This window comes from Saccopteryx bilineata, chromosome 3 (genome assembly GCF_036850765.1).
Source record: "Saccopteryx bilineata isolate mSacBil1 chromosome 3, mSacBil1_pri_phased_curated, whole genome shotgun sequence".
Classification (NCBI taxonomy): Eukaryota; Metazoa; Chordata; class Mammalia; order Chiroptera; family Emballonuridae; genus Saccopteryx; species Saccopteryx bilineata.
The window spans coordinates 137,893,184-137,909,178 of record NC_089492.1 but is presented as its reverse complement, the minus strand read 5'-3'; the positions used below and the strand labels follow the sequence as shown (position 1 = coordinate 137,909,178).

Genomic DNA, 15,995 nt, shown 5'->3' with positions numbered 1-15,995 from the left:
ACAAACATATGTCATCAAAGCGACAGAGAAGTTCTGTTACTGTCAATGTGCATGTACCTTTGGATCCTGTAATTTTTGTATGTGGTAGTGGAGAAAGGGAATTTGGGGACCTTATCAGATGTCCATGCTTTTGCCTTTCCTGGGATGGGGGAAACATAGTTTCCAGAATGGAGAGGCAGCCTATCAATCTCGTCAGGTCTGGCTTTGCCATTAACTAGAGGCAGAGTTAACATACTGTCTGTTCTTTCTTTATGATCATTAGTCACACTTTTCTGTAACCCACACAGGCCATCATGGCGCAACTACCACAGGAGGAGAAGGCAAAAATAGCCGAGCAGGTGGAGATATTCCACCAAGAGAAAAGCAAACTGGATGCTGAAGTGGCCAAATGGGATGACAGTGGCAATGATATCATTGTGCTGGCCAAGCAGATGTGCATGATCATGATGGAGATGACAGACTTCACAAGGTAAGGCCCAGGGACAGAGAACTGGAGATTTTCTCATTCAACCCAGAAGCCTAACAGTGGATGTTAGCTTGTGAAAGCTTGCTGAAAAATTATAATATTACATAAAAGCTGGATATGGATATTATAAAATTTGCATGTGTAAGTTAAAATGATCTGAACCTAATTTTTAGGAGCTAGGTCTTTCTGGTAAAGGAGAACTGAATCATTTTTGTAATTATTATTGTTTTTATTATCTATACAAAATCAGTCATCAAGTCAAACTCCTGAGGATTACCTGACTCATTTTTTTGGTCTGTACTATTTTGCAGTGTATTTCAATGTTCTGGAGCTAAGGTGAATGATTTGTAAATATCTCCATGGGGGGAAATATATATATATTTTATATATATATTTCTACATGTGTGTGGATGTATATGTATACATGTAATATGATTTGAAGCTAGCCCATGGTCTAGCATTAACTTCAATCCCTTTTGACTCTTACATTCAAAGAATCAGGTTTGACAACTTGACTCCATAATTTTGACAGATAAATTAAAAATTATATATGTTTTATTCCCCTTTGCTCTGAGCAATGCTTTTAAAATATCAAAAGACCAGTCAGAATTTTTTGAGGAGCCTTTTCTTCATCTGGGTCATTACTGTTTCTGCCTTAGCATCTTTAGTCTCCTTTTTAGAGGGAGGTGTCATTTCTGTCCTTCCTGCCACACAGAGATCAAACTAAGGCAAAGCAAAGCTCATGGAAATGTTCCCTGGATTTTTAGTTCAAATACTGGTGATTTTGGACCAGCCTTTTATTTTCTTTATTTATTTGCAAAATGGGGAAATACTACTGTTCTTATAAACATCACAGAAGAGTTTAAAGTCCAAAGAGGTGATGCATTTGTAAATTATGTTGCCATAGCAATGTAAGCTATTATTATACTGCAGATTTATTTTTTTCTGTTAACACAGACACACGTGACCAAACATGTTTTAATGATTTCAAGTGGTATGTAAGATATATGGCAATGTCAAAACATCACCTTGTGGGTGACAATTTTTTAATGACTGCTGAATGCTTCTCATAATTGAGTATAGGTTATAATAGACTATGAACCATCTCTACTTCATCTCCCCTACCATGTGCCTCTGGCCAGTATGTGCTAACAACATTACTTGGCACTTTCTCCAAATACTTTAAAATGGTTTTTTACTTCAGTGAAATTATTTTCCTGTTAAGAGGGTGACCTTTGAGACTTTTAAATGGTATTGTATTCATTAGAAGTTCAAATGTTTAAATTTAGTCTCTGTCAGCTTCACAAGTTTATTAGATATACACATATGCAAATAACAGTAGGGAAAACAGTCTGAGCTGTTATTGAAGCCTTAACTTTCTACAAATCATACTATCACAGCAGCCTTACTCATTGCTTTTTAAGGCCTATGATGACTTAATTTGTTTGCTTTCAGCATTGTATTAGTACTTTATCTGATGGTTATTATGCAATCCATTAATAACATCACTTGAACAAATATTCTCATTAGTTTAAAGTGAATAATGAGCCTAGTCATGTTGCTGGTTATAATGTTCTACATTATTTATAACTGTGGCCAAGGAAGAGAGATATTTGAAGAGGTCTTGTTAGATGTTAAATAAGACAGACTCCCTATTAGTCAACGTATAGTTTTAAAAGTGAAAAGAAGGCCATTTCAATTTCCTAGGGATTTTGTGTAATCATTTTATGCTGATTTGAATAATGAAATGTCTAGAATGCTACTGGCGATCATTTTTCCCCCTGCCTGATGAGCAGTTTTGTGCCCATTTGTGAGGGCAAAGGGAGGACGACAGTAATTAATGACCAGAGAAAAGAAGATGGTATGAATTGAAAATGGAACAGTTGAAGCTGAGGTTTTTCTGCTGCCTCCATCTGCAAAGCCTCTTCCTTAACAAAGAGGTAGCTGACTTGAGACTTTTTCTGTGGCCTCTCACCTAAGTTCACTGCACTTGAACATATGCATTATCATTACTGCCCTTGCATTTTTCATTTCAAGGAGGAATAACTTCAGCCCTATATCTTTAATACTCCTATGTACTACTATGTCTTATTGAGAGGAATTAAAACTTGACTACTTGCAGAAATCACATGCTTAAAGGGCATTTTGATGCTAAAATATATCCTTGCATTTAGTATCTTGTTATTTTATTCATATCAGTAGTTGATTTAATAATTTGATTCAGTAATCACAATGATAGCCACTCCATTATTATTAAAATTGGAGAGGTTCTACCTCATTATTTATGTAATAAGTTCTTCATGGAGGATAAAACTGATTATGCCTCATAGCTTTTTTCTGTTCAGTTCTTGACTTCTAGTGCATGGGCAATGGCAGAAGCACTGAAATGCATGGAATGAATACATGCTTAGGCCATTTTCTGCAAAGAAATAGCATGTGCTAGTCTTGTGTTTCAATAATTAGAGGTGTGGAGATGATAATAGCTAAGGAGAGAAACCCAAATATAATTGTATAGCAAGGGACAAAACATCTTTTGAGATTAACTATAAATCCTGATCTTGAAAGGAATAGGATTCAGGCTAAGAAAATGATTTTTAGGGTGCATCCAACTCTAAAATTCTAAATACAAGACTAAAAATCATGTAATCACAGCACCCTTCTCCAACCCCATGGCTTCCTTAACTCAGTGCCTCAGCCTAGGCGTCACTTGACTGGTCTTTCAGTTCTAATTCTTTACTCCTACCAGGTCACGCCACGTCACATTTGGCCATCAAAGGGCATCCATTCAGCTCCCTTTGCAAAAAAAATTTATTACCTCCTCTTTTCATAGAATAAAATCAAAACCTTGAGTTTGCTATCTAAGGTCTACATTTATTGACCCTTAGACTTCTTTATCAATTTTGTACAGATCTATACTTCAACCTTAAGGTCATTATATAAATGTTACTTCCTTAAATAGTTCAACTCGTGGCCTGGCAGTCACACCTGACTCCTTATTAATCCGTAGGCTCATTCAACTTTTCTACTGTGTTGCCTTCACACTTCTTCAGCTGATTGGTAAAAGTGATATTTCCCAAGTATGTTTTATGAAATCTTGGTTCTGAAAGGAGGTTTCTATGACTCAATGCATTTGCAAATACACTCCTTACATACTATATCTCATTATTGGAAAGTCACATTATATATTGACGGTTAGAGGTTTTGAGGAAGCTATAGTAAATAAATCTTTTTAATTTAGATTAACTCCAAGCTTAAGAATTCTGTGTGTGGAGTATATGAACTCAAACTGTACTCACACATTGATTTTTTACATTAATACCTATTACCTTTTCATGAAATTAATATGAATTGTTGATCAATGGTAGATAGAGGTGATATATTAATAGTTTTCCATGACATTCTTTCTCTCTCTCCCACTTTCTCTTTTTTGGATTTACTATTTCCTGGGAAATATCCAAATATTGACCATTGTAAAAGTACCACCAATTCCCAAAAGACAGAAGGTTACACAAATCTATATAGCAGACCCAATTCTATGGCTTAATGTTCTTTCCAAGAAAATAAAAAAAACATGTTCCAGATGGGACAATATGATGGCTTTTATATTTATGGTCACAAGATTCCTCAAAACTCCTTTGAACGCATCCAAAATAGAGAATGTGGTTTACCTTGCATATATAAGTCAAAATGATATGAAACAAAAAGGTAGGGAAACACATTGGATGTAAGCAATCATTTTGAGATAGAGCTACAGCCAATGGGGCAATTCCCTTTATCAACATTGTCTTCCAGGCTGTGGCTGATTGGCTCAGTGGTAAAGGGTCAGCTAGATGTCCTGGATTCAAATCCTAGTCAGAGCACACAAGAGAAGCCACTGTCTACTTCTCCACCCCTTCCACTCTCTATCTCTTTCTCACTCTTCCTCTCTGCAGCCATGGCTCAAATGGTTCAAGCAAAATTGGCCCTGGTCCCTGAGGATGGCTCCATGGCTTCAGCCTCAGGAGCTAAAATAGCTTGGTTGCTAAGCAACAGAACTGTGGCCCATCTGGTCAGAGTATCGCCTGCTAGGGGCTTGCTGGATGGATCCTGTTCGGGGTACATGCAGGAGTCTATCTCTGCCTCCCCACCTCTCACTAAATACATACATGCATACATACACACATACATACATACATGCATACATAAAATAAAATAAAAACATTGTCTTCCACTGACAAGAAGACTCAAATTTCTAATCTTGCCTTTTCTGAGCCTTATATGTATATGGATAACTAGCTAGGTAAATATATAATATAAATAGATTTTTTTTCTGTTGGCCAATTGTTTCTTGTTTCTCTGTCCACTTCACATTATTGAGATGACTGTAGCTCATTTAGACCTGTGCTGTTCAATAGAGTAGCCACTAGTCACATTGACTATTTGTTTTTTATTATGGTGAAAAATACATACCATAAAAATGACCATTTTAACCATTTTTAAGTGTACTTTTCTGTGGTATTTAGTACCTTCACATTGCTATGCAACCATCACCACCATTCATCTCTAGAAAAATTTCATCTTCCCCAATGGAAACTCTCTACTATTGAATATTAACTCCCCATTCTCCTCTCCATTCAACCCCTCAGAACAACCTTTCCCTTTCCATCTCTTTAAATTTGACTACTCGGAGTATATCATATAAGTGGAAGCAAACAGCATTTGTCTTTTTGTGACTGGCTCCTTTCACTTAGCATAACGTTCTCAAGGCTTGTCCATGTTATAGCTTGTGTCAGACTTTTATTACTTTTTAAGGCTGAATAGTATTTCATTGTATGCATATATTTTGCTTATCCATTCATCCATTGTTGGACACTTGGATTGATTCTACAATCTTGTGAATATTGCTGTGATGAACATGGGTGTACAAATATCTCTTTGAGATTACGCTTTCAATACTTTGGGTTTTATACCCTGAAATAAAATTGCTGGATCATATGATAATTTTATATTTCTTTTTCTGAGGAACCTCTGTACTGTTGTACATAGTAGCTGCACCATTTTCCCATCAATAGTGCACAAGGGTTCCAAATGCTTTTTTTTTTTTTTATTTTAACAGAGACAGGGAGAGAGATAGAGAGAGGGATAGACAGGGACAGACAGACAGAAATGAAGAGATGAGAAGCATCAATTATTAGTTTTTCATCATTGTTCACCTATTGCTCTCTCATATGTGCCTTGACTGTGGGCCTTCAGCAGACCGAGTAACCCCTTGCTCGAGCCAGCGACCTTGGGTCCAAGCTGGTGAGCTTTTGCTCAAACCAGATGAGCCCACACTCAAGCTGGCAACCTCGGGGTCTTGATCCTGGGTCCTCGGCATCCCAGTCCGACGTTCTATCCAGTGCGCCACCACCTGGTCAGGCGCAAATTCACATCTTTGCCAACAGTTTTTCTTTTTTAAACTTTTTTTTTTTTGGCCCTGGTATTTGGCTTAGTGGTCAACAGTTGGCCCAGTGTGTGAATGTCCCAGGTTCTGTTCCCAGTCAGAAACAACCATCTGCTTCTCCACTCCTTCCCCTTCTCTCTCTCACTCACTATCTCTCCCTCTCTCACAGCCATGGCCTGATTGGCTCGAGCAAATTGGCCTCAGGCTCTGAGAATGGTTCCATGGCCTCTGCCTCAGGCACTAAAAAGAAATGGCTCTGGTTGCAATGGAGCAATTGCCCAGATGGGCAGAGCATTACCCCCTAGTGGGCTTGCTGGGTGGATGCCCATTGGGGTGCATGTGGGAGTCTATCTCTCTGCCTCCCCTCCTATCACTAAAAAAATAAATAAATAAAAGTTGTTTTTGTTTTTATAGTAGTCATTTTAATCTGCATGAGATAAGTTCTCATTGTGGTTCTGATTTGCATTTCCATAATGATTAGTGATGTTGAGCATCTTTTTATGTTTTGATTAGCTATTATATATATATTTTCTTCAGAAAACTATTCAGGTCCTCTGCTTATTTTTTAATGGGGTTAAGTTTTAGTGTTGAATTCTAGAAACTTTAATATATTCTTGACATGAGCCCCTTGTCAGATATATGATTTGCAAATCTTTTCTATAATTCTATGGGTTGCCTTTTTACTCTGTTGTGTTTTTTTGATGCATATAAGTTTTTCAAAATTTGATTATCAGATTTATCTATTTTTCTTTTGACTGTGCTCTTGGTGTCATATCTAAGTTTTTCTCCTATATTTTCTTGCAAGATTTTTATATTTAGCTCTTATATTTAGGCCTTTTATGCATTCGAAGTGAATTGTTGTATGTGGTATAGGAGAAGGTTTTCACTTTATTCTTTTGCATATGGATATCCAGCTTTCCCCACATCATTTGTTGAAAACACTGTCCTTTCTCCTTTTGATTCTTGTTGAAAATAATTCTACCATATGCATAAGGGTTTATTTCTGGACTCTCTATTCTGTTCCATTGATTTATATGTCTGTCTTAATGCCAGTACTCCACTGTTTTGATTACTGTAGCTTTATAGTCTTGAAATCAAGGAGTGTAAGGCCCCCAACTATGTTCTTTTCTAAGATTGTTTTGGTTATCTAGGGTACCTTGAGAATCCATATAAAGCTTAGGATGTATTTTTCTATTTTGGCAAAAAACACTACTAAGATTCTGATAAAGATTACATTGATTGCTTTGGATAGTATTGGCATTAAGTCTTATAACCTGTGTACATTGGTTATCTTCACATTTATTTATGTGTTTATTTCAGCAACATTTTATAGGTTTTTTTAATTTAATTTGTTGTGTTTACATAGATTCTAGTGTTGCCCGAATGCATCCCCCCTCTCCCGTATTCCCCTCAACATCTCCCTTACCCCCTTTCCAACATCTCTCTCCCCCCTTCCCTTCAGGTTTATCCATTCTATCATCCCCTCTCCCTCTGTCTTCTTTTCCTCTGGTCCCTTTGATCCCTTCTCTGTCTCAATTCCGTTCCTCAGTTCACATTGTTTTTTGGATTCCTCAAATGATTGAGGTCATAGGATATTTTTTTTAAGCTGATTAACATTTTATAGTTTTTAGTATACAAATCTTTTGTCTCCTTGGTTAAGTTTATTCCTAAGTACTTTACTTTCTGACATTACAAATGAGATTGCATTCTCTCTCTCTCTCTCTCTCTCTTTCTTTAGTGAGAAAGACAGACAGGGAGGGAGACAGATGAGAAGCATCTAATCTTTGTTGTAGCACCTTAGTTGTTCATTGTTTGCTTCTCATATGCGCCTTAATCAGGGGGCTCCAGCTGGGCCAGTGACCACTTGCTCAAGTCAGCAACCATGGGGTCACGTATATGGTCCCATGCTCAAGCCGGAAACACTGTGCTAAAGCTAGTGGGCCTGCACTCAAGTTGGCGACCTTGGCATTTTGAACCTGGGTCCTCTGCATCCCAGGCTGATGCTCTATCCTCTGTACCACCACCTGGTTGGGTGGGATTGCACTCTTAATTTCTCTTTCAGATAGTTCTTTGCATATAGAAATACAACTGATTTTTGTATATTGATTTTGTATCTATAACTAATAAATTCACTTATTGTAATTTGGGGGGGTAGAATCTTCAGGATTTATACATCTAAGATAATTTTACTTCTACTAACTTTCCAATATAGACATCTTATATTTCTTTCTCTTGTTTAATTCTCTGGTTAAAATTTCAGTACTATGTTGAAGAGAACTGGAAAAAGTGGAATCCTGTCTTCTATGTGATTTTAGGAGAGAAGCTTTCAGTCTTTCACTGATTGAGTATCCTGCTAGCTCTAGGTTTTTATAGTTTAAGATGAAATAAAATTGAAATATTGTTTGACAGTTTTTAATTTAAATTAGAAGTGGATTTATCATAGGATCCAGTAATTTCATTTTGAGACATTTATCCCAGAGAAATGAAAATTTGCATTCACCAAAATCCTGTACATAAATATTTACACTAGGTTTATTTGTAATAGCCTCAAACTGGAAATTATCCAAATGTCCTTCATTTGGGTAAATGGTTAAACTAACTGTGGTACACCTATTAATAAATTACAACTCAACAATAAATAGATGCAGCAACTTGGATGAATCTCAAGGAAAATACACTGCAAAATATCTATGTTGGTGCATAACGTATGATTCTATTGATACAACATTCTTGAGGTCAAAAGAATTATGGAGATGGAGAACAGATTAGTGATTACCATTGTAGGGTCATCTAGGGATGATTACCATTATGATTGGGATGAGTGATATAGAGTTAGAACAAGAGCACCTTGTGCTCTATACCTTAATTGTAGTAGTGACATGAAGTTACAAATATGATATCATTGCCTATAACTTACACACATCTACACACAGTGCATGCATAAATGCTGAAATCTGAATAATCTCTATGGATTTACCATGGTCAGTTTTCTGATTTTTGTCATTGTACAAAGTTCTGCAAGATGTTAACATTGGGGGAGGCTGGCTTAATGATGCATTAGACATTTATATATATATATATATATATATATATATATATACACACACACACACACACACACATATATTATATATATAATATATACACATTAGACATTTATATATATTATATATATAATATATATCTATATACACACACACACACACACACACTTTATACATTTATGGGAATATATAAATACTTCAGAATGCAAAGTTAAAAACAGGAAAAAATGAATAAAGTTGAACTGAGTTTCTCAGTCACATGAACCACATTTTAAGTGTTGTATAGTCACGTGTGACTGGGGACTGCTCTGTATATTGGACAGTGCAGAATTATAGAATATGTCCATCATTACAAAAATTCTCTTGGACAGCACTGCTGTAGACACTCTGATGTCTAAAGGAGTTTTAGAATTTATTCCCAACCTACACAATAACATTGAAAGAAAATGCTACCCTTGTTATATAAGCTGAATTCAGGGTCTTCTCTTTTAAAGATACAGATTTTTTCTCCACAGTTTTTACCCAACTACTAGTAAGGGCAGCTATTCAACCTGACACATAAGCAGAAGGAAATGAGAAATTTTGACTCCCCCACTCCACAACATGATACAGTTATCTTTTCTATCTCTTTTCTCTCATCTGTTCAGTATGTAAGGAAAGTGGGTCATGTCACTGATTCTGTACAGAAAAAAATCTGGGCCTTGAAACTCCCTGGAAGTATCTTACATGATGCTCAGAACCATATGCTAGATATTCAGGATTTTCAAGATGATTCAAACCATTTTCTTACTTCAGTTTTATTAGGCAATGAGTGGGAACACATGGCTTTAAATACTGATGAATGTCTAGAATCCGCTATTTGGCACTGGACAATTTTTCTTGTGTTATTTTTTTATATAATTATAATGCTTTCTATTTTTATATTTATATTTTATTTCTTCAGTATTTGTATATATTGTGAGATGATTACAATACACATGCATGCGCGTGTGCACACACACGTTTTCTTAGTCCAGGCATTTATTCATTGACGGACATTTAGGTTACTCTCATAATGTGGTTATTTTAAGTAGTGCTTCAGTGAACATGGGAAGGTACAGATAACTTTTTGCGTGTTTTCATTTTCTTTAAATAAACACCCAAACGTGGAATTGCTGATCATATATATGGTAGTTCAGGTTTTCATTTTTTGAGGAACCTCCATACTGTTTTTCATAGTGGCTGCAACAACTTGTTACCACCAACAATAGGGGTCTCTTTTTTCCGCAGTCTTGTCAACACTTGTTATTTCTTATCTTTTTGATAATAACCATAATGGCCATTTTAACAGATGCCAGATGATATCTCATTGTGGTTTTGATATTTATTCTCCTGATGATTAGTGAGGTTGAGCACCTTTTCACATACCTGTTGACCATCTGTATGTTTTCTTTGGAAAACTGTCTATGAAATTCTTTTGCCCATTAAAAAAATTTTTGGTTTGTTGATTTTCTTAGAGAGGAAGGAAGGGGCAGAGAGAGAGAGAGAGAGAGAGAGAAACATCAATTTGTTCCATTATGCAATCATTGGTTGGTTCTTGTATGTGCCCTGATGGGGGAGCGAACTCACAACCTTGGCATATTTAGACAATGCTCTAAGCAACTGAGTTATCCAGCCGGGGCCAATGTTTGCCCATTTTTTAAATGGTTTATTTACTTTTTTTGCTATTGAGTTATAACAATTTTTTTATATATTTTATATATTAACCCCTTATCAGATATATGGTTTGCAGATGTTTTCTCCAGTTCCAGAGGTTGCCTTTTATTTTGTTGACAGTATTCTTTGCCACACACAAGCTTTTTGGTTTAATACAGTGTCACGTGTTTCTCTTGTTTACATTTGCTTTTGTTGCCTTAGCTTTTGGTGTAAAATTAAAAAAAAAACTCACTAAGACTAGTGCCAAGGAGCTTGCCTCCTGTGTTTTCTTCTAGGAATTTTATGTTTTCAGGTCTTATGTTCAAGTCTTTGATCTGTTTCAAGTTCATATTTGTGTATGGTATAAGATAGTGGTTTCAGTGAATTGCATGTGGCTATTCAGTTTTCCCAAAACCATTTATGGAAGGGACTATCTTTTCCCCTTCAGGTGTTCTTGGCTGCTTTGTTGTGAATTAATTGACCATATATGTTTGGGTTTATATTTTACATTTTAAAGTAGTATGTTTACTGATGAAGAACTTAAGAATAAAACATATAAAATTTAAACATAAATAAGACTCTAAAAGAAAGAATTCACTTTTCTTTTTATTTATTTATTTATTTATTTTTTAGTGAGAGGAGGGGAGGCAGAGACAGACTCCCACATGCACCCTGACTAGGATCAACACAGCAACTCCACTAGGGGTTGATGCTCTGCCCATCTGGGGGGGGGGCTTTACTCTGTTGCAACAAGAGCTATTTTTTAGTGCCTGAAATGGAGGCCATGGAGCCATCCTCAGTGCCTGGGGCCAACTTGCTCTAATCCAGCCATAGCTGCAGGAGGGGGAAGAGAGAGAGAGAGAGAGAGAGAGAGAGAGAGAGAGAGAGGAGAGAGAGACAGAAGCGAGAGGGGAAGGGTAGAGAAGCAGATGAGAGCTTCTCCTGTGTGCCTTGACAAGGCGTCAAACCAGGGACATCTACATGCTGGGCCAGCGCTCTAGCACTGAACCAACTGACCAAGGCAGAATTTACTTTTTCAATAAATGGTTTAGGGACAATGGATTACTCTTTTTTTTTTGGATTTTTCTAAAGTTCGAAGTGGGGAGGCGGTCAGACAGACTCCCACATGTGCCTGACTGAGATCCACTTGTAATGCCCACCAGGAGGCATGCTCTGCCCATCTGGGGCTTGCTTCATTGGCTGGAGCCATTCTAGTGTGTGAGGCTGAGGCCATGTATACAGACTGTACTCAGTGCCCAGGCCAACTTTGCTCCAGTGGAGCCTTGGCTATGAGAGGGGAAGAAAGAGCCAGAGAGGAAAGAGAGGGGGAGGGGTGGAGAAGCAGATGGGCACTTCTTCTGTGTGTCCTGGCCAGGAATTGAAGCCAGGACTTCCACACACCTGGCCGACGCTCTACCACTGATCCAACCAGTCTGGGCCACAATTGATTACTCTTATGGAAAAATAAGGAGTATGATTACTGTCTTACCTCATATACAAAAAATAAACTGAAGGTTGATTTAATATCTATATATAAAAAGGAAACTTAGATTTTAGAAGAAAATGGGAGAATATTTTTATGATCTTGGGGCAAGGATGAACTTTTCCTTTTTCCCAGCTTTATTGACCTATATAACATTATGTAAGTTTAAAATATATGATGTGTTGATGTATATATAAGTGATAACCACTATAGCATTAGCTAACACCTCCAGCAAAAAAAAAATTCTTAAATATGTGAAAAGCATAAACTCTAGTAGAAATGATTGACACATTTGACCACAATAAAATAAAAATTTATATTTTTAATAAACTCTAATAAACTAAGCACACAGGCTAAGACTGTAAGAAGTAATTTGCAACACAAATAACAAAAGATCAGAATCCAAAATATTAAAGAGCATAAACAAATAATTTAGGTAAAAATGCAAACAATTCAATAGAAAATTGTTGCCCTGGCCAGATAGCTCAGTTGGTTAAAGCATCGTCACAAAGCCAAGAGGTTGCTAGTTCATTCCTTAATCAGGGCACATACAGGAACAGACCAGTGTTCCTCTCTGTCTCTCCCTCTCTCTCTCTCTTTCCCTCCCCCTTCTTTTCTCTCTAAAATCAACAAAATAAACATTAAAAAGAAAGAAGATAGTGCAAAAGACTTGAATAAACAAGTCAGGGAAAAGGACACATGAATGTTTTATAATAATTATCAAAAAATAGTAAAAGGTAACTTGGCCTCCTTATATTGTGGAAGTGAAAATTAAATTTTTTTTATTTTCATCAGATTTACAGAAAAAGAAGTAAATATTATTTAAATTATGAAATGTATACCTAAAGAAAAATACATGAAAATAAACATACAACTTAAATGGTATTTTAATGTAATCTGTATAACCATCCCCCAGCTCCAGAAGTCTCACATATACCTCTTCCAGATCACACACTGGGTGTCACTACTGTCTTGACTTTGGCAGTGGTGTGCTGATTTTCTAGGGGGGAGAAAGCCCTCACTTGTATACAATTTGCTGATTTCCATGAAATATGGTAAGTACTCCCTTCCTGGCAGATTTCAAGCTACTAATGTGTCATCTGACTCACCAAATTCCTGAAATTTTAACCACTCAGCTCTTGAGAGCATTTACAAATTCATTTCAGCTCTCAAATGCTACTTTCTTCTTTGCTTTTCCTTCCTTTTTTTTTTCATTAAAAAATAGTTTTAGGCCCTGGCTGGTTGGCTCAGTGGTAGAGCGTCGGCCTGGCGTGCAGGAGTCCCCAGTTCGATTCCCGGCCAGGGCACACAGGAGAGGCGCCCAACGGCTTCTCCACCCCTCCCCCTCCCCCTCTCCTTCCTCTCTGTCTCTCTCTTCCCCTCCCTCAGCTGAGGATCCACTGGAGCAAAGATGGCCCCGGCGCTGAAGATGGCTCTGTGGCCTCTGCCTCAGGCGCTAGAATGGCTCTGGATGCAACAGAGTGATGCCCCAGAGGGGCAGAGCATCGTCCCCTGGTGGGCATGCCGGGTGGATCCCGGTTGGGGGCATGCGGGAGTCTGTCTGACTGCATCCCCGTTTCCAGCTTCAGAAAAATGCAAAAAAAAAAATAGTTTTATAACCTAAAAATAATCTTAAATAGGTGAGATTAGCTGCTTCTGATAATATCAGTATTAATGAGTTGTTTTTGAAGTCTCGTATTTTCCTATAGTCAGGAGGAGTTTAAATAGCATTGGGACTATCATCTTTTTTAAAGGTTTTAGTGAATTCTTCTGAGAAACCATCTGGATTTACTGATTTATTTTATTTTTTGTATCAGCTTTCTTTCTTGCAGCCTTATTTATTTTTTCCATGGAAACCAGGCTCTAGATTTTTTAATATCTTTTTTCTGGTCAGTGTTGTTAAATTATATAATCCTAGAAAGTTATTTCACCCAGGTCTCATATTTATTTACATGAATTTAAGAGAAGTATTTTTATAACACCTATAATTCTATTTTCTAAGGTTATTTCATTTTTAACTTTTTTACATCTTTCTCCTATATTTCCTAATAGTAATGTAAGTACATTTCTATATCAGTTTTGCTTTCTCTTTAAAGCTAGTTTTAGATTTATTTTCAGTTTCATTATTTTCTAATTTATCCCTTTTTGTAATCTTGTTACTTTTTCCTATTTCTTTTTAAATTTTAAATACGGCTTTTGTTACTTCTTGCATGTTAATATCTGTAGCTAAGACTATTTGTTTTTCTCTGAGATCACTACTTTAGCTGATCTCATAGGAATGAAATATATAGAGGAAAAAACAAAGAGTACTAAATTGTGATTCAGGACACAGAATTTCCAGTCCTGATTCCTTCTTTAAGTATCATTCTTCCTGCAGTATCATCTTAGGCACATCATTAGTTTTCTTTCTTGTGTTAGTTTCCTCGAGCAGAAAAAGAGGAAGTATTTGATGTTTTCAAAACTTATTTTGCTCTCTACTTTTGTGCAACGAACCCTTACTACCAGCTTGTGACTCCAATCATTTGAATTGAGACTACATTGTGAACTTGAGAGTTTTTTAATAATAATCTGCTAGTGAGTTTATGAACTGTATAAGACATGCTTCTAATCATTGGCTACAAGATGGAAGCCTGAGCCTCAAGCAAATTCAATTCACTTCTCTGTAGATGTTCTTCGCTAAGTCAGTGCACTTTGCCAGAATCAATCAATTATAGAAAGTTATCCTGTAAGGTTTATGAAGACGTCTCCCCCAAACACTTGGAAGTTCTTGAAGTAAACAATAAGAAATCAAGCCGAGTGCAACCTCTGTGAATGGGTTAAGATGAAGGCAAAAAGTAACAACAAATGTTGTGTTGGAGTAAAACTGCACAGTAAAGAGATTTTCTAAGGTCTGGAAGTTACAGAGAAATATAAAAAGATGATAATGAGAACATTATTAAACATTGACAGATCCTGTCTCTAAAACTCCCTTTAAAAATGTAAAACATGGAAAAGTTTCTTTAGAGATAATAAAAAAATAATAGAGAATGGGAGCCAGATTATCACAGAATCTTTAACTCATGCATATTACATAAAATTGACACGTGAAATTCCTGTCCATACTTAAATATAGCAACTTAAAAATAAATGAATATCCTTTATGGAAGAGTTAATGTTGTCACAGCAAAACAAAGATCTCAAGGTTTTTTTGTTTGTTTGTTTTTAAGATCTCAAGTTTTAAATTTCCTTATGTATGTGTTTAAGCTTTGATGGGAACACAATATATTTTAACTTGAGCTACCAATGTAAAAAAAAATTGCAGGATGGAAATTAGGTGGGAAACTAAACAAAATGCCATTCATTTACATTAATTCTTGGAGGCCATTTTAGATCTATTTTCTAAAACATTATAAACTCTACATAACTTCATATGTTCTAAATAAATCACTTCTGAGCAGCTTTTGTCCACATTTCTTCACATGTCTAACTGTAAGAATGGAATTGTGTAGCCTTAAAAAAAAATGCACTGATTTTTAGATGCACTTAAGGAGACCAAGCGAAGTAGCAATGCTAATTAATTAATTAATTAATTAAACCTATTATTTACCTCTCAGGAAAAGAGAAAGACAAGTTTTATGCTATATGTACTTTAAAGATTTTTGGCGCAGCATAGCTTTTTTTTCCTTTATAATAAATATTTAAAAGACATGTAATATTAAACAGTTCACCTAATTGAAAACCTTATGTGAATATGGGGCTAGTGATTTGGAAGCATAAAGACATCTACTGTGACACAGCATTTTCTCAGTTCCCTCAAAAATCAGTACCAAGAATGTTCAAACTCACGGGAGTAAGAGCTGAACAGAATTCTGAAATTCTGAAATTCTGTCCGAACAGTTCCCAGACAATTGCTTTTCAAAGTGCCAA

General features: G+C 36.3%; 1 protein-coding gene across 4 annotated transcripts in view; it reads left to right on the top strand.

Moving 5' to 3' along the window:
- The window catches only part of CTNNA2 (catenin alpha 2), a 1,254,514-nt gene that overhangs the window by 1,196,008 nt on the left and 42,511 nt on the right, over positions 1–15,995 (top strand). For all 4 annotated transcript variants that reach the window (XM_066267520.1, XM_066267518.1, XM_066267521.1 and 1 more), the window contains one exon: positions 288–469. In XM_066267520.1, coding sequence (XP_066123617.1) covers positions 288–469 — 182 coding nt within the window. The remainder of the gene's footprint in view (positions 1–287; positions 470–15,995) is intronic.